Here is a 24,788-nt window from a genome sequence, read left to right on the forward strand (position 1 = left end):
TTCAACATCCCCAGTGGATTCCTGAAACCACAGATTTTACCAAGCTCTATATGCTTTGTTTTTTCTATACATACATATCTATGATGAAGTTTACTTTATAAATTAGGCCTGGTAAGAAATTAACATCTAATAATAAAATAGAACAATTATAATATACTATAATAAAAGTTATATGAATGTGGTCTCTCCTTCTCTCAAAATGTCTCATTGTGCTATACTGACCTTTCTCCTTGGGATGAAGTAAGATGATAAAAGATGGGTACTGAGTGATTAATGGCTGGGTAGTGTATACAGCATGGATGTGCTGGACAAAGGGATTGTTCCATCTTGGTCAGGATGGGGTAGGATGTAGTAGGATGCCGTGAGAGTTCAACACATTACTCAGAGAAACTAGATTTCAGTGCAAAGAAAAATTGCCAAAAAGAGGAATGCTATATAATAATAAAATTATCAATTCACAAAGAAGAAGACATAATAATCCTAAAGCAACAGAGCCTGGAAATACAGAAGCCAAAATCCAATAGAGCTGAAAGAGGAAATAAAATCCTCAATTATAATTACGGATATCAGCACCCACTCTTAGCAATTTATGGAACTACTAGGCAGAAAATCAACTATATAAAAGGCTGGAATAACACAGTCAACTAATAAGATCTGACACTCTGCCCAACAATATAGCAGATATACACTGTCTTCACATGTTCATGGATTCATGGAACATTCACCAAGATAGACCATACCCTGGGCCATAAAACAAAGTTTAGCAAATGTAGAATAATTAAAACCACATGAAGTATATTAATTGACCATAATGGAATATAAAGGAATTCAAAGGATTTGGGGGCTGATCAAGGAAAAAACTATGGCCATGAAGTGGCAGTGGTACACAAAACTATTTGGTTGATGCTTTGACAGGTTCACATGCTGGAGTAGTCCCTTTATGGCATGAGACTATCCAGAAGTGATAGCATGGGGTGGAGGAGAGCACCACTCAGAAGGCAAGGAAATTCCTAGGGGAGGGGAGTGTCAGAAAAGGGGGTTACACATCTCCCTTTCACTCAGTAACCTGGCAGGGAGTCTCTAGGTCACAGACCTCCAATGGGCAGCAGAGGCTTGGGGCCTTTATATTCCTAAGTTTAATCTATGGCTAGCAGATGCTGGGCACAGTTCTGTGGGGCATGCAAAGCAGATAGGCTCTAAATAGCCAAAAATATGCTTATTTGTGTTATATTTAAAACAATTTGATACATATAAATTTTAGTCTGGTGTTGACAGGCTTATGAGATAATGAGTCTCAGCCTGCCGTGAAGAAGTAAACTGTATTAGTCAGTTTTTGCACTGCTATAAAGAACTGCCTGAGACTGGGTAATTTTTAAAGAGAAGAGATTTAATTGACTCTCAGTTCCACATGGCTGGGGAGGCCTCAGGAAACTTACAATCATGGCAGAAGCCAAAGGAGAAGCAAACACCTTCTTCAAAAGGTGGCGGGAGACACAGCAAGGGGGGAAGTGCCACTCTTTTAAACCATCAGATCTCATGAGAACTTACTATCACAAGAACAGCATGGGGGAACCACCCCTATGATCCAGTTTCCTCCCACCAGGCCCCTCCCCAACACATGAGGATTACAATTCAAGATGAGATTTGGGTGGGGACACAGAGCCAAACCATATCAACAGCCTGAGTGTCAGGAGACAAGGGGAAAATATACAGAGACATCTTTGTTTCCTTTATATAACATGGAATCAAAATCAATAACAAAGATAACAGGAAAATCTCCAAATACTTGGCAATTAAACAAGTACACAATTCTAAATAATTCTTGGGGCAAAGAGGAAGTCTCAAATGGAGTAAAAGAAAACATAGAACTCAATAAAAACAGAAATACCAGGTATGGAAATTTGCAGGACACAGCTGAAACAATGTTGAAGAAAATGTATCATGTAAAATGCATACACTAAAAAGGAAAATTCTCAAATCAATAAGCTCCCACCTCAACTACTTAGAAAAAGAACACCAAAATAAACTCAAAGCAAGCATAGGGAACAAAATAATATAAGAGCAGAAATCAATGAAACAAATTAAAAAGCTATTAAAGAAAACGCCAAAAACTCTGGTTCTTCAATATAATCAGTAAAATTGATAAACCTCTAGCAAGAATTAAAATGATAAAGAAGATATAAATTACCAGTATCAAGAATGAAATAATATATCACTGCAGATTTTGCAGTCATTAAAAAGAGAATACTACAGATAACTCTATGCTCATAAATATGACAACTTAGAGGAAATGGACCAAGTCCTGGAAAGCCGTAAACTACCTAACTCGACCTCGACCAAGATGAAGTAGACAAACAATAGTTCTATGGCCACTAAAGAAATTGAATTGGGCCAGGCACAGTGGCTTATGCCTGTAATCCCAGCACTTTTGGGAGGCTGAGGTGGGCGGATCACCTGAGGTCAGGAGTTTGAAACCAGCCTGACCAACATGATGAAACCCTATCTCTAATAAAAATACAAAAATTAGCCCAGTGTGGTGGCGGGCGCCTTTAATCTCAGCTACTTGGCAGACTGAGGCACGAGAATTGCTTGAACCTGGGAAGCGGAGGTTGCAGTGAGCCAGGATCGTGCCACTGCACTCCAGCCTGGTTGACAGAGTGAGACTCCATCTCAGAAAAAAATGATAACTTAAAACTCCTGGAACAGAAATCACCAATTTTACACAATCTATTCCAAAAAATATAAAAGGAGGGAACATTTCCCAACTCATTTTGTGAGGCTAATAATACTGTAATAACAAAACAAGACGAAGACAGTGAAAAAAAAAAAGAATTATAGGCTGGGCACAGTGGCTCAGGCCTGTAATCCCAGCACTTTGGGAGGCCGAGGCAGGCAGATCACGAGGTCAGGAGGTCGATACCATCCTGGCTAACATGGTGAAACCCCGTCTCTACTAAAAATACAAAAAATTAGCCTGGTGTGGTGGCGGGCGCCTGTAGTCCCAGCTACTTGGGAGGCTGAGGCAGGAGAATGGCGTGAACCCAGGAGGCAGAGGTTGCAGTGAGCCGAGATTGCACCACTGCACTCCAGCCTGGGCGACAGATGAGATTCCTCTCAAAAAAAAAAAAAAAAAAAGAAGAAAGAATTACAGTATGTCTCATGAACTTAGATGGAAAATCCTCAACAAAATATAGGAATGTATAAAAATAATTATATACTATGGCCAAAAGAGATTTGCTCTGGATATGCAACACTGGTTCAACATTTAAAAATCAATCCATGTGGCCGGGTGCGGTGGCTCACGCTTGTAATCCCAGCACTTTGGGAGGCCGAGGTGGGCGGATCATGAGGTCAGGAGATCGAGACCATGGTGAAACCCCGTCTCTACTAAAAATACAAAAAAATTAGCCGGGCGTGGTGGCGGGCGCCTGTAGTCCCAGCTACTCGGAGAGGCTGAGGCAGGAGAATGGCGTGAACCTGGGAGGCGGAGCTTGCAGTGAGCTGAGATTGCACCACTGCACTCCAGCCTGGGCGACAGAGTGAGACTCTGTCTCAAAAAAAAAAAAAAAAATCAATCCATGTAATCTAATGTATGCACAGACTAAAGGAGTAAAATCATATAATATAAACTGACACAAGCTTTTCACAAAATTCAATACTCAATCATGAGTAAAAGCTCTCAACAAACTAGTAATAAGAGGTAACTTTCTCAACTTGATAAAGAGCATCTACAAAAACCCACAGCTTACATCATGCTTAATGTTAAAAAATGGAACACTTTCCCTCTAAGATCAGGACAGGGCAAGGGTGTATGCTGTCACGACTCTTTCTCAATATAGAAAGGAGATAAAAATTATGCCATTTGGGAAGGAAGAAATAAAACTATTTTCAGATGACATGATTGACTATGCAGAAAACATCAGGGAGCCTACAAAAAACAACACTACAACTAATAAGTGAATTCAGCAAGATTGAAGGATACAAATTGCATATGCAAACAATTGATACCATTTCTATAGACTAAAAATGAACAGGTGGAAACAAAACTTTAAAACACAATAACACTGATAATAACTGCAAAGAAAACAAAATACTTACAAATCTAATAAAACATGTATAGAATCTGTATGATAACAATGACAAAATGCTGATGAAAGAAATCCAAGACCTAAGGAAATGGAGAGACATACCATGTTTCTGGATTGGAAGATTCAACATAATAAAGATGTCAGTTCACTCCAAATTGATGTGTAGATTTAATGCAATTTATATGTATATTATAACTTTTTCTAGACATAGACAAGATCATGCTAAAATGTTTGTAGAAAAGCACAGACCCTAGGCTAGCCAAAACAATTTTTAAAAAAGCAAAAAGTGGGAGGAATCACTTTACTTGATATTAAGTAATCAAGAATAAAGAGAGGAGAGATAGACACATAGGTCAATGAAACAGAATAGACATCCCAGAGATAGGCCCACAAAAGTATGCCCAACTGATTTTTTTTTTTTTTTTTTTTTTTTTTTTTTTGAGACAGAGTTTTGCTCTTGTTGCCCAGGCTGGAGTGCAATGGCATGATGTCGGCTCACGGCAACCTCCACCTCCCAGGTTTAAGCGATTCTCCTGCCTCAGCCTCCTGAGTAGCTGGGATTACAGGCATGCATCACCACACCTGGCTAATTTTGTATTTTTAGTAGAGATGGGGTTTCTCCATGTTGGTCAGGCTGGTCTTGAACTCCTGACCTCAGGTGATCCGCCTGCCTTGGCCTCCCAAATTGCTGCCAACTGATTTTTGACGGTGATGCAAAAGCAATTCAATGGAGGAAAGACAGCCTTTTTAACAACTGGCACTAGAGCAATTGGACATCCATGGAGAAAAAAATGAACTTCAGCCTCATTAAAACAGAATAAAACTAAATAGGGGTGAAATGTGGAGCAACTGCTGGTGGGAATTTAAAATTTTACAACCACTCCTGAAAATACTTTAGCAGTTTTATTTATTTTATTTTATGTATTATTTTTTGAGACAAGGTCTGGCTCTGTCACCCAGGCTGGAGTGCAGCGGTGCTATCTCAGCCTCCTAGGCTCAAGCCATCCTCCCACCTCAGTCTCCCGAGTAGCTGGGACTACAGGTGCATGCTACCATGCTCAGCTAATTTTTGTATTTTTGATAGAGAAGGGGTTCCACCACGTTGTCCAGGCTGGTCTCAAACACCTGAGCTCAAGTGATCTGTGTGCCTTAGCCTTCCAAAGTGCTGGGAAAACAAGCATGAACCATATTTTTTATTTTTGACTTTTATTTTAGGTTTGGAGTACATGTTCAGGTTTCTTATATAGGTAAATTATGTGTCACAGAGGTTTCGTCAGACTATTTCATTACCTAAGTAATAAACATAGTACTCAATGGGTAGTTTTTTATCCTCACCCTCCTCCCACTCTCCACCCTGACCTCAGTGTGTTGTTCCCTTCTTTGTGTCCATATGTACTCAGTGTTTAGCTCCCAATTATAAGTGGGAACATGCAGCATTTGGTTTTCTGTTCCTGTGTTAGTTTGCTTAGGACAATTGCTTGCAGCTCCATGTTGCTGCAAAGGACATGATCTCATTCTTTTTTATGGCTACATAGTATTACATGGTATATTACGTACCACATTTTCTTTATCTAGTCTACCATGGATGGACATTTAGGTTGATTCTATATCTTTGCTATTGTGAATAGTGCTCTGATGAACATATGTGTGCATGTGTCTTTATGGTAGAATGATTTATATTCCTTTGGGTATATATCCAATAATGGGATTGCTGGGTCAAATGGTAATTTTGTTTTAAGTTCTTTCAGAAATTGCCAAACTACTTTCCACAATGGCTGAACTAATTTACATTCCTCCCAGCAGTGTATAAGTGTTCCTTTTTCACTGCCACCTTGCCAGCATCTGTTATTTTTTGACTTTTTAATAATAGCCATTCTGACTGGTGTGAGATGGCATATCATTGTGGTTTTGATTTACATTTCTCTAATGATTAATGATGTTGAGCATTTTCTCATATGATCATTGGCTGGGTGTATGTCTTCTTTTGAGAAGTGTCTATTCATGTCCTTTGCAGTTTTTAATGAGGTTGTTTTTGCTTGTAAATTTAAGTTCCTTATGGATTCTGGATATTAGGCATTTGTCAGAAGCATAGTTTGCAAATATATTCTCCCATTCTGTAGGTTGTCTGTTTTCTCTGTTGATAGTTTCTTTTACTGTTCAGAAGCACTTTAGTTTAATTAGGTCCCATTTGTCAAATTTTGTTTTGGTTGCAATTGCTTTTGGCATCTTCTTTTTGTGACTATTGTAAATGGGATTGGATTCTTAATTTGGCTCTCAGCTTGGATGTTACTGATGTATAGAAATGATACTGATTTTTGTACATTGATTTTGTACCCTGAAACTTTGCTGAAGTTGTTTATCAGATCAAGGAGCTTTTGGTCAGACACTATGGGGTTTGATAGGAATCACATACATTGATTTGTATGTGTTGAACCACCCTTGCATCCCAGGCATAAAGCCTATTTGATTATAGTGGATTAGCTTTTTTATGTGCTGCTGGATTCAGTTTTCTAGTATTTTGTTAAGGATATTTACATCTGTGTTCATCAAGGATATTGAAGTTTTCTTTTTCTGTTGTGTCTCTTCCAGGTTTTTGTATCAGGATGATGCTGGCCTCATAGATGAGTTAGGGAGCCAAGTCCCTCCTCAATTTTTGGAATAGTTTCAGTAGGAGTAGTAACAGCTATTTAAAATTTGGCCTTGAATCCGTCTGGTCCATGACTTTTTTTTTTTGGTTGGCAGCCTTTATATTATAGATTCAATTTTGGAACTCATTATTGGTCTGTTAAAGGATTCATGTTCTTCCTGGCTCAGTCTTGGGGTGTTGTGTGTGTCTAGGATTTATCAATTTCTTCTAGGTTTTCTAGCTTGTATTCATAGAGATGTTCATAATAGTCTCTGAGGGTTTTTTGTATTTCTGTGGGGTCAGTGGCAATGTCCCCTCGGTCATTTCTGATTGTGTTAATTTGGATCTTCTCTCTTTCTCTATTAGTCTAGCTAGCAGTCTATCTATCTTATAATTTTTTTCAAAAAAAACAACTCCTGGATTCATTGATCCTTTGTATGGTTTTTCACATCTCAGTTTCTTTCACTTCAGCTTTGATTTTGGTTATTTCTTGCCTTATGATCACTTCAGGGTTAGTTTGCTCTTGTTTCTCTAGTTCCTCTAGTTGTGATGTTAGTTTGTTAACTTAAGATCTTTCACTGGGTGTGGTGGCTCACGCCTGTAATCCCAGCACTTTGGGAGGCCGAGGCGGGCGGATCGCAGGGTCAGGAGATCGAGACCATCCTGGCTAACACAGTGAAACCCCATTTCTACTAAAAAATACAAAAAATTAGCCGGGCGTGGTGGCAGGCACCTGTAGTCCCAGCTACACAGGAGGCTGAGGCAGGAGAATGGCGTGAACCTGGGAGGCGGAGCTTGCAGTGAGCCGAGATCGTGCCACTGCACTCCAGCCTGGGCGACAGAGCGAGACTCCATCTCAAAAAAAAAAAAAAAAAAAAGATCTTTCTAACTTTTTGATATGGGTGTTTAGTGCTATAAACTTCCCTCCTAATACTGCCTTAGCTGTGACCCAGAGATTCTGGTATGTTGTATCTTTGGTTCTCATTAATTTCAAAGAATTTCTTTATTTCTGCCTTAATTTCATTATTTACCCAAAAGCGTTTCAGGATCGGGTTGTTTAATTTCCATGTGATTATATGGTTTTGAGTGATTTTCTTAGTATTTATTTCTATTTTTATTGCACTGTGGTACAAGAGCGTCATTGTTATTATTTTGGTATTTTTGAGTTTGCTAAGGATTGTTTTATGTCTGGTTGTGTTGTCAATTTTAGAGTATGTGCCTTGTGCACATGAGAAGAATGTATATTCGGTTGTTTTGGGATGGAGTGGAGTGTAGATGTCTATTAGGCCCTTTTGGCAAGTGTTGGGTTCAGGTCCTGAATATCTTTGTTAGTTTTCTGCCTCAATGGTCTGTCTAATACTGTCAGTGGGATGTTGAAGTCTCCCATTATTTTTCTGTGGTTATCTAAGTCTCTTTGTAGGTCTCTAAGAACTTGTTTTATGAATCTGAGTGTTCCTGTTTTGAGTGTGTTAGGACAGTTAGATCTTCTTGTTGAATCGAGCCCGTTACCATTATGTAATGCCCTTCTTTGTCTTTCTTGATCTTTGTTGGTTTGTTTTGTCTGAAATCAGAATGGCAACCTTGATTTTTTTTCTGTTTTCTGCTTGCTTTACTTTGAGCCTACGGGCGTCACTGCATGTGAGATGGGACTCTTGAAGACAGCATACCATTGGGTCTTGCTTCTTTGTTCAGTGCCACTCTATGCTTCTTACTTGGGGCATTTAGCCTGTTTACATTTAAAGTTAGTATTGATAATGTGCAGATTTGTTCCTGTCGTCATGTTGTTAGCTGGTTATTATGCAGACTGGTTTGTGTGGTTGCTTTATAGTGTCACTGTTGTATGTACTTAAGTGTGTTTCTGTAGTGGCTCATAACAGTCTTTCCTTTCCATGTTTAGCATTCCCTTCAGGACTTCTTATAAGGCAGGTCTGCTGGTAATGAAATCCCTTAGCATTTGTTGTCTGAAAAGAATATTATTTTTCCTTTGCTTATGAAGCTATTTTGGCTGGATATGAAATTCTTGGTTGGAAATTCTTTTCCTTAAGAATGTTGAATATAGGTCTCTATTATCTTCTGGCTTATAAGTGTTTCTGCTGAAAGTTCCACCATTAGCCTGATGGGGAACCCTTTCTAGGTGACCTGCCTCTTCTTTCTAGCTTTCTTTAACAATTTTTCTTTCATTTTGACTGCAGAGAATGTGATGACTCTGTGTCTTGGGAATGGTCTTCTTGTGTTGTATTTCACTGGGTTTCTCTGCATTTCCTGAATGTGAATGTTGTCCTCTCTAGTGAGGTTGGGGAAATTTTCACAGACGATATCCTAAAATATGTTTTCCAAGTTGCTTGCTTTCTCTCTCCATCTTTCAGGGATGACAGTGAGTTATAGATTTGGTCTGTTTACATAGTCCCATATTTCTCATAGGTTTTATTCTTTATTGATTCTTTTTATTTTTGTCTAAGTTATTTCAGATAGCAGGTCTTCAAGCTCTGAGATTCTTTACTCAGTTTGGTTGATTTTGCTGTTAATATTAATACTTGCTATTGTATTCTGAAATCCTTGAAGTAAGTTTTTCAGCTCTGTGAGCTCAGTTTGGTTCTTTCTTAAAATAGCCATTTTGTCTTTCATATCCTGTATCATTTTATTGCATTTCTTGGATTTCTTGGATTGGGTTTTGACTTTCACCTGAATATCAATGATCTCCGTTTTTATCCATGTTCTGAATTCTGTTTCTGTCATTTCAGCCATTTCAGCCGGTTAAGAACCATTGCTGGGGAACTAGTGCAGTTTTTGGGAGGTAAGGAGACTCTCTGGCTTTCAGAGCTGCCAGAGTTCTTGCACTGGTTCTTTCTCATCTCTATGGGCTGATGTTCCTTCAATCTTTGAAGTTGCTATCCTTTGGATTGTTTTTTTAATCTTCTTTGATGTCCTTCTGGGTTTGATTATGGTATAAGGTAGGTTCAGTTGACTGGCTTCATTTCTGGTAGATTTTTAGGAGGGCCAAGGCTCAGCTCAGCACTGCTAGGCTGCATGCCCTAACTCTGGGGGGCTTGTATTGGGCCCCAGCTTTGTTCTCCAGTCCCTTGTTGTTGGGAAAGTGCTGAGCTGGAGGGGCCAAGGTGTTCCTAGACCATTGGCCACAACACTCCAAACAGTGGTGCCAGCCAAAGCACTTCATCAGGCTGTGGCTGTGGTATCTGTGCTCCTTCACTTGTGCCATCAGCAGCAGTAGCACAGCAGGGTACACACTGGAGGGCTGGGGTGGGGCGCAGGCAGGCCTGGGGCTGCTGGCCTGCACGCAGGCATTGGCAACACCATTGGTGGTGGCACGGGATGGGGGAAGGGGAGCAGGACCACTGAGGTCCCTGTGCCCATTTGTACCTGTAGCAGTGTCAGCAGGGAGGCAGGTCACTAGTGGGTGTGGGGCTGGCAACTTCCATGTGCCAGTTCACACCTGTGGCAGTGGTGGTACAGGGCAGGAAACAGGGCCACTGTTGTCCCTGTGCATGTTCACAATGGCAACAGTGGCACTGCTGCATGGCAGCAGGGGTGGTGGGTACACTCATGCCAGCAGCAATGGCATGGAGGGGTGCACATGCACCCACACACCAGCAGGGAAGGGGAGGTATGGTTTGTCTTGCATATGGGTGCCAGTGCAATGAGTGCGTGCCAGCATATGGGCTGTGGATGAGCGTGTGCCAGCATATGGGCTGATGCATGTCAGTGGGGACCACTCTGCTGGAGCTCTCTGATGTTCAAACATGGTCTAGCCAGCACAGGAGTTATAATGTGGGTCTGCAGGAGGCACCCCCACTGGGCCTCTGAGGCTGCACTGCAAGCAGGTACAGCCAGGCCAGGGCCCCATGAGAGACCAGCAGATAGAAGGGCACTCAGGTTGGACTGGCCCCGTCTCAGTGGCAAAATCACCCTGTTCTGATCAGATTTGATAGTTCCCCTAAGGCTAGAGTCTTTTATGAGAGCAAGGCAAGCCTTGGAGGATGGATACCCCTGGCTGAGTTCCCCTGCAGATGTTCCTGCACCAAACCCTCTGCACTCTGCACAGACAGGAGTCCTGTCCCTACCACCTCTCTAATCATCTCTCCCTGCCAGCTCAAGTGTCCTTGCGGGTTGTGGGGTCTCCTGCTGCCAGGATTCCAGAGGCCCATGGTGAAAGTGAATCCCTCCTTGCCTGCTCAACTCATTCCTTCCCCAGGAGACATTGGGAGTCAGGAACAAGTCCTGATGTGTAGTAGCCCCATGCAAGGTTCCCAGCTTCTTCTCCCTTCAGCCCAGTGTCTGTGACCTCCCTCTGTCCACTATCAACACCTTCCTTCTGAAGATCTGCTCAGAATGTGTTAGTCTTCCCAGTGTCCTGGTATCTCACTGGCAGATGTTCCTCCTAGCTACATCTAGTAAACCATCTTGCCTTTTATTCAGTTTCTTTAAAAAAACGATACATGCAACTACCCTATGACCCACCAGTTGCACTCTTGAGCATTTATTAGAGGGAAATTAAGACTTATGTGTTCATAAAAATACCTATATACAATGTTCATAGCAGCCTTATTCATAATAGCTCCAAACTGGAACACAACCCAGATGTCCTTTAACTGGTGAATAAACTGTGGTACATCCATACAATGGAATAATACTTAGCAATAAAAAGGAACAAACTATTTTTATGTACAACAACCTGGATGAATTTTTAGAGATTTATGCTGAGTAAAAAAAAGACAATCCCAAAATGTTACACACTGTATGATTCCATTTATATAACATTCTTGAAATGACAAAATTATAAAAAATGAACAGATTAGTGGTTACCAGACACTAATAGGGGATGGGGGCAGGAAGGAAATGGGTGAGACTATAAAAGGATATTAGAGATCCTTGTGGAAATGTCTGGATCTTAACTGTATAGTGTCAATATCCTGGTTGTAAAATTGTACTACAGTTTTGAAAGATGTTACTATTGAAGAAAGCTGAATAAAGAAGAGTACATGAACTCTCTCTGTAATTTCTTACAACTGCACATTAATTTACATTTATTTCAAAATAAAAAGCTTAACTTTTAAAAAGAAAGATCATTGTCAAATATTTTAAGGAAAAGAAAACTTACCTTAGATGTTTTTCTTAGGGGTGGTGGTGAGAGCCATACCCAACATATAAAACAAAATTAAATTGAAAAAGATAAATTGGGTTTGTAACCCACTAAACATATATTCTAGTATATACAATGAACAGACTTAAAAGATTGAATCTATCACCTAGGGCAACAGACTTGTAAACTGAAGACATCTCAGAGTTCTAGAACAAATTTCTGAAAGTCCAAGCTAATTGCTTCACAAACAAGTCACAAAATCTTTAGAATTCTGTGGGAAAATAATCTTCAGAGTTGTTTGAAGTTAAAAGAAGAGTTTTTTTTTTTTTAATGAGCCATGGTAGACAGTGTGTTCTAGAAATGCAGTATTTTGAGGCAAACTTCTGGAGTACTAAATCTGAATTGGAAAGGACTGATAGCATCTCTTTCAACTCATAGCTGATTCAGGTGATAGTCTTTCAATAGTTCCTTCACGTTTTTAGAGCCCATTTATAAATTAAGACTTTCAAGATATAGCTTAATTAGCTTTTACTTAAACCCTGACAATGACTGGACCCTAAATCATTTCCCCAAAAGTCAGGATGAAAAAAAGGTGAGGAGAGATGGAGAAATTAATTTTACTCAGCAATGAAAGGTAGTGTTTGGTGGTAGTAAGAGAACTAGTATGATACAGTAAAAAGACCTTGGATTTTACAGGCGGAAATATTTAGGTTTAAATCCAGATTCTTCCATGGTCATATAACTTTGGGCAGTTTACATCTGAGTTTCAGTTTTCTCATCTGCAAAATGAGTATACTATCTATCACCTCTTTCAAAGAATTTTAAAGGGCTTGGAACATAATAGACACTTGCTAAATGGTAAGTATTATCTTTATTCACCTGTACAAGTATAGGATAAGTATGAAAAGTAGAATTGTTGGATCAGAGGGTACAAGCATATTTATTTTGATACTGCCAGATTATGCTTTAAACTAGATATACTAATTTGCATTTGCATCAAAATGCTAGAAAGTACTCATCCCACACTCACATTTTCGTTTTTATGAATTTGATGCACAAAATAATAGTCCACTGATATTTTAATTTGCATTTTCCTGATTATTAATGAATGAACAATTTTCATGTGTTTATCTGTTTGTAGTTCTGTTATTTGTTTATAATCTCTGCCCATATTTACAAATTGGGTTGTGTTTGCTTACTTACACGTGAAAATGCTTTATATGTTTTGGATAACAATACATTATCTATGCTGTTTGTTATTTATGTTTTTTAACTTCTTTGAGGTCAAAGGCATTTTTAAATGTCTATGTGGTCAAATTCGATACCTTTTCCTTTTTGGCTGTTGGTTTATATCTTGTTTAGAAGGTCCTTAGGTTATGTCAGTATTCTCCTAGATGTTTTTCTAGTACTTTTATAGCATATGGTTTTTATGTTTAACTATTTAATCTATCTATGCTTTTTTTTTAAAATGACATAAGAACTTACCTATATCTTTGCTAAAATGGATAGGCAATTGTCTCAATGCAATTTATTACATTTTCCCTATAGTCAACTTATTCTTGTCTGTCAGCATCCCTTCCTGAGGGTTTCACCCCTGTCCCAGCCCCAATCCCTAGTGTGGTTAGCAGTCTTGACACTGCCTCAGAGGCTACAAGGATGAGCGTATAATTTAATTAAAAATATTAAGACAGGGCGTTCTTATTCTTTTATTTTTTATTTATTTATGTATTTATTTATTGAGACAGTGTCTCGCTTTGTCACCTAGGCTGGAGTGCAGTGGTGCAACCTCGGCTCACTGCAACCTCCTCCTCCCAGGTTCAAGCAATTCTCGTGCCTCAGCCTCCCGAGTAGCTGGGACTACAGGTGCACACCACCACACCTGGCTAATTGTTGTATTTTTAGTAGAGACAGGGTTTCACCGTGTTGGCCAGGCTGGTCTTGAACTCCTGACCTCAGGTGGTCAGCCCACCTTGGCCTCCCAAATGATTACAGATGTGAGCCACATCCCCTGACCCCTTGTTCTTTTAAACCAAGAGCTAGCAGTGGTTATTTCCTACCAGATGAAGAGAGAATGCCTGTAAAAGCCAACATGGAGAGACAGTGTCCTGATCACATTAAGTCCCTGGAGCCAGCCATGCCCATCCCTTAGAATTCCTAGTTAAATGAGCCACTGTATTTCCTATTTAAAGTGAAGTATATTATTTCTAAGGCAAACTTCATAAAATGCATTGATATCTTTAACATTAAATGTATATATTACACATTAGGGTTGATTATACTTAAAGGTTACCCCATTTGGGGGGTAAGGAATGGAAGAAGAGAAAAGCTGTGATCTAAAACTTGGGAGAGTGCCTGGTTTATAATAGCTGCTCCATATTTTTGTTAAATAATTACTTAATAAGTGAATGAATGACAAAGGAATAGATTCATTTAAAAATTAACAAATACTTTGAGAAGAAAAATAAGATAGTAAAATTTCTAAGCATGAAAATAATGAAAAGTAAATAATTGTTTTTAATCACATAATTTACTATGTAAAATAACACTATTTGGAGTTTCCACTTAAGTGACAAATAGAACATGGTTTTGGTATACATATCTTATCTCTTTTCATGAGAAAATTGGTAAAGTCTTTATCCAGAAGTGGTTTGAGGGGTCTAAGTTTTAGAGCATTTAAAGCTGACTGTAAAAATAGACAAATGGGACTACGTCAAACTTAAAAACTTCTTGCATCAAAGAAACAATAGAGCGAAAAGGTAATCCATGGAATGGTAGAGAACATTTGCAAATCATATATCTGATAAGGGGTTAATATCCAGAATATACTAGGAACTTCTACAACTCAACACCAACAAAAAACAACACATTTAAAAAATGGAGAGTTCTCCAAAGAAGCTATACAAATGGCCAATAAGCATATGAAAAGATGCTCAGCATTACAAATCATAAGACAAATGCAAATCAAAACCACAATAAATTATTACCTTCCACCCACTGGGATGGCCTCTATCAAAAGAAAAGAAAATAACATGTTGGTGAGGATGTGGAGAAATCGGAACCCTTGTGCACTGTTGGTGGAAATGTAAAGTGATGCAGCCACTATGGAAAACAATATGGAGGTGCCTCAAAACATTAAAAATAGAATTACCATGTGATCCTATTTCTGATACATAGATGTATACCTATTTCTGGGTATATAGCTAAAAGAATTCAAAACAGGACCTTGAAGAAATCTTGCACACCTATGTTTACTGCAGCATTATTCACAATACCCAAGAGGTAGAAACATCACAAATGTCCTTAGATGAACAGATAAGGAAACTGTGGTGTATAAATACAGTGGAATGTTATTCAACCTTAAAAAAAAAAAAGAAATCCTGTCACATGCTAAAGCATGGATGAACTTTGAGGAGTTATGCTAAGTGAAATGAGCCCATCACGAAAGGACAAATACTTCACAATTCCACTGGAGTGGAGATTATGAGTGCGATCATGGCTCACTGCCACCTCAAACTCTGAGGCTCAAGCCATCCTTCCACCTCAGCCTCTCAAAGTGCTAGGATTATAGGCATGGGCCACCACACCCAGCTGGGTTTCAGTTTTGCAAGATGAAAAAATTCTCGAGATCTGTTGCACAACAATGTGAATATACTTAACACTATTGAACTGTACATTTAAAAAATGATTAACATTGTAAAATTAATGTTATGTGCTTTTTACCACAATAAAAAATAAAATGGAAAAAAAACGCAATTGTAGGAAAGGCAGTCTGTCTTTCTGTAATTACTTCAAGTTTGAACTTTGACATCTTCATTTATATAATTTTTAAGTCAACTAATTTAAATAATTAACTGCATTTAGTACTTTAAACAGTTTCATGTACCTATAAAATTAGAAAATTCCTGCCTTTGGCACCCTTTGACTATGTCTTATTGTCCTATAGTTCTCTCAGTTTATATAAAAGGCTTTTATTCTTTGGAGCAAGATAATAAATCTATTTGTGTCAGCCCAGATACATTTATTTTTAAACTTATGTTAGTTTCTATAATTTGCAACTGAGTCTTGACTATATAGCTCATCTTTTCCTGCTGCTTTGAAATTCAACATTTATCCTATGCTAATTTAACATGTGATGTGGTTTGATTCTGTGTCCCCACCCAAATCTCATCTTGAATTGTAATCCCCACATGTCGGGGGAGGGGCTTGGTGGGAGGTGACTGAATCATGGCAGTGGACTTCCCCCTTGTTCTGGTGACAATGAGTGAGTTCTCACAAGATCTGGTTGTTTGAAAGTGTGTGACACTTCCCCCTTTGCTCGCTGTCTCTCCTGCCACCATGTGAAGAAGGCCTTGCTTCCCCCTCACCTTCCGCCATGATTTGAAGTTTCCTGAGGCCCCCCCAGTCATGCTTCCTGTTAAGTCTGTGGAACTGTGAGTCAATTAAACCTCTTCTCTTCATAAATTACCCAGTTTCAGGTAGTTCTTTATAGTTGTGTGCAAATGGACTAATACAACATGCTAATTATTATATGCTAATTTCCTTATGTACATGAGCTGTTTCAGTATTCTGTTCCATTAATTTTGCCTATTTCTATGACATTACTATACAACATTAATTACTATAACTTTAAATTCATTTAATATTGGTAGGGAACACACACATCTGCTTTTTCATCATTTTCTTGGTAATACTTATAAATTCTTATTGATGAAGTATTAGAATCATCTTGGCAAGTTCTATAACTCTGAGATTTTAATTGGAGTTGCATTGAATTATAGATTGGTGTAGTTTGATATATTTACAAAATTTTCATCTAGGAAAATTCAGTATCCTCTATTTTCTTTATTAATATTTCATAGCTCCTGTTCTTTTCTTATTAGATTAATTCTTTAGTATTGGATAGTTTCTGATGTAAATGTGAATGGGATCTTTTTAAGATTATATTTTTCAGGCAATATTTGGATATAGTGTTATATAATACTGTGTATATATTTGTATATTGATCTTATATTGGTCCACTTTGCTAAACTCTCTTATTCTTAATTTTTCAGTTCTCTTCAATTTTTTAAAGATAAGTGATCATGTCATCCATTAGGCACAGTTTTGTTTCCTGACTTATAATATTTCTACCTGTTGTTTCTTTTTCTAATCTTGGCTAAACTCTTAAGCAGTATTGGACAGTAGCAGTAATAAAAGGCATTCTTGTTACAGATTCTGATGAATATTCTATTAGTATCTCAATTTTAAGTGCAATGCATGAGGTAGGAAAGCACTTTTTTTAATCCTATTCCTAGTTTGTTAGAAGATTTATTTGAAAATCAAGAATAAGGTTGATTGGGCTGGGCGCGGTGGCTCACACCTGTAATCCCTAAACTTTGGGAAGCCGGGACAGGGGGATCACGACATCAGGAGATCGAGACCATCCTGGCTAACACGGTGAAACCCCATCTCTACTAAAAATACAAAAAATTAGCCAGGCATGGTGGCAGGCACCTGTAGTCCCAGCTACTTGGGAGGCTGAGGTAGGAGAATCGCGTGAACCCAGGGCAGAGGTTGCAGTGAGCCGAGATCAGGCCACTGCACTCCAGCCTGGGCGACAGAGCAAGACTCTCTCTCAAAAACAAAACAAAATGAAAAAGAATGGGGTTGATTTTTATCAAATGCTGACCACTGTGGAGGAAATTACACAATTTGTCTCTTATAATTTGTTTATATAATGAATTACATGAATAGATTTTCTAATGTTGAACTATCTTTGTATTCCCATATAATTCTTCCTGGGTTGTACTACACAGAATTTGCCATAACTTATTTAGGAATTTTGTACATCTATTCATAATGAGATTGACCTAAAAATTTGGCAGCATTTACCTGTAATGTTGACTTGGTGTTGTGTTTGTTTGTTTGTTTGTTTGTTTGTTTGTTTTTGAGACGGAGTCTTGCTCTGTCGCCCAGGCTGGAGTGCAGTGGTGCAATCTCGGCTCACTGCAACCTCCGCCTCCCGGGTTCAAGCAATTCTCCTGCCTCAGCCTCCTGAGTAGCTGGGATTACAGGCACATGCCATGACGCCCAGCTAATTTTTGTATTTTTAGTAGAGATGGGGTTTCACCATGTTGGTCAGGCTGGTCTCAAACTCCTGACCTCGTGATCCTCCCATGTCGGCCTCCCAAAGTGCTAGGATTACAGGCATGAGCCATTGCACCCAGCCTGGACTTCTTATTAGACTATGAAAGGCAGAAGACTATGAAGTGATATCTTTATAGTAATGAAAGAAAATGAAACCTGTTTACCTAGAATTCATGTTCAAAACAGTAGAAATGTTTTTTGGAGTTTGTATTCACCCTTTCTCCATCTGCTCCTAAGTACAGCAGCACTGTTGGTCTTGAGCAGCGGGAGCCTAGTTCCCAATTCCCTTCATGGAACTGGAGGGAACACAGTTTTATTTGCAAATTATTGTATATGTCCGTTCTAAGCTGGCTGGAGGATACCTGAAGGATGGGTTTGCTTGTCTCTATCTCACATAACATGGAATGAGGGCAGGAAAAGCAGTGAGCAGTATTCATAAAAGCCATCTGGGAACTAAAAATCCACAGATAACTGGGTCAAGAGATTAAATCTAATTTCTTCACTTCTTATAAGTCTATTCAAATTGTATATTTCTACTTGTGTCAGTTTTGGTAGTTTGGCTTTTTAAAGAGATGTGTTTATTTCATCTAAGTTATCCAACTTGTTGGTGTACAAATGTTCATAGTACTCTTATAATCCTTTTGGTTTCTGTAAAATCAGTAATAATATCCCACTTCCATTTCTGATCTTAGTAGTTTGAGTCTTTCTTTTTTTCTTAATATAAAGGTTTGTAAATTTTGTTGATCTTTACAAAGAACCATCTTTTGGTTTCACTGATATTCTGTATTGTGTTTCTATTCTCTATTTTATTTACCTCTACTCTAATCTTTATTATGTCCTTCCTTCTTTTAGCTTTAGGTTTAGTTTGCTGCTCTTATTCTAATGTATGCATTAAGGAATGTATACATAGTTCCTTAACATAAAGTTAGGTTGTTAATTTGAGATCTTTTTTTTTTTTTTTTTTTTGAGACGGAGTTTTGAGTTTTGCTCTTGTTGCCCAGGCTGGAGTGCAATGGCATGATCTTGGCTCACTGCAACCTCCGTCTCCTGGGTTCAAGCAATTCTCCTGCCTCAGCCTCCTGAGTAGCTAGGATTACAGGCATGTACCACCATGCCCAGCTAATTTTGTATTTTTAGTAGAGACGGGGTTTCTCCACGTTGGTCAGGCTAGTCTTGAACTCCCGACCTCAGGTGATCCTCCCGCCTCGGCCTCCCAAAGTGCTGGGATTACAGGCGTGAGCCACCGCACCCAGCCTGAGATCTTTCTCTTTTTTAGTGTAAATGCTTATAGCCATAAATTTCTCCCCTTAGCATTGATTTTTCTGTGTCCCTTAAGTTTTGGTATGTTGTGTTTTCATTTGTCTCAAGGTATTTCCTAATTTTTCTTGTAATTTCTTCTGTGACCCATTGGTTTTTAAAGAATTTTTTGTTTAATTTCCAAATGTTTGTGAATTTTCTAATTTTCTTCTATTACTGATTTCTAGCTTTATTCTACTGTAAAAGAATAAATTTCAGTATGCGTAGAAGTTTTTCAGTATGCGTAGAAGTTTTTCAGTTAAGAATCATGTTTAACATGATTAAACATGATTAATCATATTAATGATTAACATGAGTTAATCATGAGTAATATGTTAAACATGAGTAACAGAAACTTAGAAACAGTGCCTTAAATCATAATATTGTGGTTTCATGATGTCATCAGGGGCCCAGATTCCTTTTCTTTATGGACAGCCATCTTCAGCATGAGCATGTTACTGAAGGGTAACACCAGATGGACTTTATATCTCCAGGCATCACATGTATTCCAGGCAGGAAGAAAGAAAAAGACAAGTTCAGTTACATACTTATCAGCTAAGTCGGCCTCTGTTTTCTTGTTTTGTTTTTTGTTTTTATTTTGAAACAGAGTCTCACCCTGTCACTCAGGCTGGAGTGCAGTGATGCAATCTCAGCTCACTGCAACCTCCACCTCCCGGGTTCAAGTGATTCTCCTACCTCAGCCTCCCAAGTAGCTGGAACCACAGGCGTGTGCCACCACACCCAGCTAATTTTTTTGTATTTTTAGTAGAGACAGGGTTTCACCATGTTAGCCAGGATGGTCTCAATCTCCTGACCTCATGATCTACACACCTTGGCCTCCCAAAGTACTGGGATTACAGGTGTGAGCCACTGCACCTGACCATCGGCCTCTGTTTTAAGACACTCTCTCAGAAGAGAGAGTTGAGATACTCTCTCAACAACTTCCAATTATGTCTAGTTGGCCAAAATTTTGTCACATGGCCATTCCTGTCTGCAAAGGAGGCTAGAAGATGTAGCTCTTTTGATAGGGGACATTTCTGCCCCTTAAAAAAATGTAAGTTCTTGAGTAATACATTTTAGGAAGGCAACTAGCATTTTCTGTCACAGGGAGCAAGAGACTACTTAGGATACCACTGCTTGGGGAAACATGATGGTGGCGTGTTCTATAGTAGTAGGGGGGTTGATGGGAAAAGGTGATTGGATATATATAGTCATTATATATAAATTATATATATAATATATATTTACTATACATTAATATATAAATTTTATATATATATGATTTTTTTAGACAGGGTCTCACTCTGTCACCCAGGCTGTAGTGTAGTGGTATGATCATAGCTCACTGCAACCTCCCACTGCCAGGTTCAAGTGATCCCCCACCTCAGCCTCCTGAGTAGCTGGGACCATAGGCTGTACCACCACACCTGGCTAATTATTTGTATTTTTTGTAGAGACAAGGTTTTTCCATGTTGCTCAGGCTGATCTCAAACTCCTGGACTCAAGTGATCCACCTGCCTCAGCCTCCCAAAGTGCTTGGATTACAGGTGTGAGCCACCGCACCTGGTCATACTTGATCTGTTTTGAAGGCAGCAGCCACAGGACTTAATGCTGGATTAGTTATGAAAAGGAGAAGGAGAGGAATAAAAACTCTTAGGTTTCTGGCCTAACAATTCCAGAGATAGAAGCATCATCAACTGAGAAGAGGAAAAACAGAAAGGCTGAGGGTTTTCTTTTTTGGGAGTGTGGTGCCTAATCTAAAATTGTATTTTATATACATTAAATTTGAGATAATTATCGTACAGCTAAAGGGAACTCAATATCCTCTTGAATATCTCTGAGCTATTTAGAATCTTTTCCAATGGTCACCCTTCTCCTACATTTGTCAGAAATATTTCTATTTACGCTGGAGTTAGTTCCATTTGTTCTTATTGATTCTTCACTTACATGTATCAATTTTTCTCATATATATGGTAAACTTCGTTTTATGTTTATCAATGGAGGGGTATGTTGATTATATAGGTATACTCTGTCTATGTGCTGGGCAGGCTTCCCTGGAGGGTGTGTGGGGATGGAAGATGGCAGGTAGGATGGCTGAGGACTCTACATTTCCAAAGAACCAGTGTGTTTCCTGGATGGAACTCCCTTTCCTTTTTTTCAAATCCCCTTTTAGTTATCTAATTTGGAAGTATGAGTCTCAGCAATCGTTACTCTGCTTCCCTGTCAAGGCCCAAAACTTATATCTCTGCTTAGGAATATGCCATATTCTCCTTAGAGAACAGTTTTTTGATGTGTGGGAGAGTGACTGGGGAAAGACAGTGCTGCCAGCAGTGTTTGCTCTGTGTGCACAGAGAAAGAGAGGGGTGATAAGGAAGGGTCCAAGAGGTCCAGCTTTTCCAAATGCAGCTCTTTTAACTATGGACATTCCCATGATCTGATTTTCTTTGTGTATGCTGAGTGTGATGGTTAATATTATGTGTCAACTTATTGAGAGATGACTAGAGGGCTAGAAAATTATTGTTTCTGGGTGTGTCTGTGAGGGTGTTGCCAGAGGAGACTGACATTTGAGGCGGTGGACTGGGAGAGGAAAACCACCCTCAATGTGGGTGGGCACTGTCCAGTCACTGCCAGCTCAGCTAGAACAAAGCAGACAGAGGAAGGAGGGATGAGCTTGTTTGCTGAGTCTTCTGGCTCACTCCCTCTTCCCTTGCCAGATGCTTTGCTTCCTCTCCTCCTGCCCTGGGACATCAGACTCCAGGTTTTTCGGCCTTTGGACTCTGGGACTTGCAGTAGCAGTCTCCAGGGGGCTTTCAGGCATTCAGCTACAGACTGAGGGTTGCACTGTTGGCTCCCCTGGTTTTGAGGCTTTTGAACTTGGACTGAGCCACTACTGGCTTCTGTCTTTCTCCAGCTTGCAGATAGCCTATCGCGGGAATTCACTGTGTAATCGTGTGCGCTATTCTCCCTAATAAACTCCCTTTTATATATACATATATCCTGTTGGTTCTGTCCCTCTGGAGAACCCTGATTAATACACTGACTTGGAATGTATTGCTTCTCAGGTCCCCCTGATTTTACATCTCTAATAACTATTGTTTAAGGTTACGGTTTTTCTGATTGGGCTTTTCCATGAAGTCAATTATATCTGCTCTCATATTTTCTGTATTTTCTCAAAGTTCTAGATCCTGGTAGCTCACCTTACTGATTTCTAGTATTGCCATGGTTCTTTCTTTTTGAAATAATATTTTCTGTTAATGTACTGGAACCTTGGGAGATAGGAGAGTAGACTCACATGTTCAGTCTGCCATCTTGAAGCTCCTATATTGGTTTGTTTTACTGTCTTTTCCTAGCTTCCTAACATGAATACCTAGAGCATTCCCCCAATATTACTTTACTGAAGCTTTTTATTTGTGAAAGAATTATATGTTCATCTAATCAATAATACCCAGTTAAACAGGGTAAAAGTTAATAGCATCCTCCTTCCTCTCCTCCAGAGCTACTTTCGTAAGAAAATAATGTAAGCATTTTGAATCCATTCACACATTTGTCCATGCTTGTAATAGGGGGAATTTTTTGTTTGCTTTGTTACAAAAATGAAATTATATTTTTCTATTACTTGTTCTTTCAGTTGTTTATCATACATGTTTCTTTTTTAAATTTTTCTATTAAATTCATTTAAAACAATGAGCTTTCAAATGTTATAATGTAAACTGTGTTTAAGAGAGATTTGGAGGAAATTTAAGCAAAGAAAAACAAAAGGAACAAAAGAATAGGTATGGAAGTACAAGATGTATGTCAAGAATTCAGAGTTAGACACATTTGGCTGGAGGAGAGGAACGATACTGGCAAATATTGAGAAACTTGCAGAGACAATATAGAGTTGGTATGTGAGGACAATGAGTGGGAAGCCATTGAGGCTTTAAGAATAGGGTCATTTATTAACTGCTTAATGTTAATTAAACCTTAAAATAACCTAAAAGTATCTAATAAAAATGTTACTCATTGAATTGTTATTTTAATTAATTTAGTCCATAGTGAACCCTCTACAGACTAAAGGAGATAATGTATAGGAAAGTCACTTGAAGTACCAAGTGTTCTGTAAAGAGATGTGTCACATTTTCTCTCTGTATGAGTTGGCAGTGTGGATGCACATTACGATGCTTCTAAAGCCACTCATTCTCCCTCACTGCTATGTGGATTGTGTGGGGGACTGAGTACCCAGTGAAAACTTTGGACACCTAGGATTTAAGCTACTAATCATCTGGGTAACTTGGAACAAGAAACTTCAGCTTCAGATTCTGTGTAAAATAAGAACTAGAACTAGATTATCTCTAAAATACTTCCATCTCTAAAAATTCAATGGTTCTGTGATCCTGTAATTGTTCCCACACATCTTGATTTAGTATTTCTTTAGGGAGTTTTAAATATTCATTTAATAGTGACAGGTTGATAATCATTGAAAATGCTATCTATGGCCGGGCACGGTGGCTCACGCCTGTAATCCCAGCACTGTGGGAGGCCAAGGAAAACGGATCACTTGAGGTCATGAGTTCGAGACAAGCCTGGCCAACGTGGCAAAACCCCGTCTCTACAAAAAATACAAAAATTAGCCAGATGTGCTGGCACATGCCTGTAATCCCAGCTACTCAGGTGGCTGAGGCACAAGAATCGCTTGAACCCAGGAGGCAGAGGTTGCGGTGAGCCGAGATCACACCACTGCACTCTGGCCTGGGCAACAGAGCAAGACTCTGTCTCAAAAAAATAATAAATAAATAAATAAAATGCTATCTCAATATAATATGAGCTGCCATGTATTCTGTAAAGGCATCTCACAGCCTTTTAAAAATCAGATTACATTTCTTCTGACAATTCTATTTTATTTTTACTTTTGTTTCTGCTTGAAGTTGCTGTGCATTATTTTGACTTTACAAATTCAATAGGGTGACTATTATAACACCAAAGAGTCCAATATTTCACATATATAATATTATATGTATACAGATTTCTTTCATAATTGGCAAGGTATAGTTGTTATGATAAAAATATTTAGGTTTAAAAATTTTATATCTCTAATAACTATTGCAAGAATAAAATGATCTTGATATTCTTATAGTACAAGTAATCTAAAATTAGAACTTCTTTTTTTATAAGGTGGCTTTTTCACCAAAAGAATATAATTTACCATCTTTCAGACCAGAATATATAGAATTCAAATCAAAATTTCAGGTGAGTCCTGAATTATTCTATCCCAGTATCATTATACTTAATTACTAGGTTTCTTCAATACTTTAATTCAATAGTTCTAAAAAGCTACTCATTAGAAACACCTGGCTATCATAAAAAATACACATTCCCAGGTCTCCTTCTGACCTAATGAATCTCAACCCGGAAACAGAACCTGGGAATTTGTATTTCTGAAAAAAGAAAAAAAAAAAACCAAGGGGATTCTTAATTTGTCATCTGGGTATCCACTAGAATTTGAAAACCAATTATAATAAGTTGTATCCATTAAAAATAATTTTGAACTACTAAGTTGAAATAAAATAAGACAAAT

At 38.6% G+C, this 24,788-nt stretch overlaps 1 protein-coding gene across 5 annotated transcripts in view; it reads left to right on the forward strand.

Moving 5' to 3' along the window:
- The window catches only part of C2CD6 (C2 calcium dependent domain containing 6), a 107,561-nt gene that overhangs the window by 74,625 nt on the left and 8,148 nt on the right, over window positions 1–24,788 (forward strand). For 3 of the 5 annotated variants that reach the window (XM_058439697.1, XM_058439695.1, XM_058439700.1), the window contains one exon: window positions 24,386–24,460. In XM_058439697.1, coding sequence (XP_058295680.1) covers window positions 24,386–24,460 — 75 coding nt within the window. The other 2 variants (XM_058439702.1, XM_058439699.1) reach the window with 2 other exon arrangements.

The sequence above is a fragment of the Hylobates moloch genome, unplaced genomic scaffold (genome assembly GCF_009828535.3).
Source record: "Hylobates moloch isolate HMO894 unplaced genomic scaffold, HMol_V3 SCAFFOLD_1, whole genome shotgun sequence".
NCBI classification, from domain to species: domain Eukaryota; kingdom Metazoa; phylum Chordata; class Mammalia; order Primates; family Hylobatidae; genus Hylobates; species Hylobates moloch.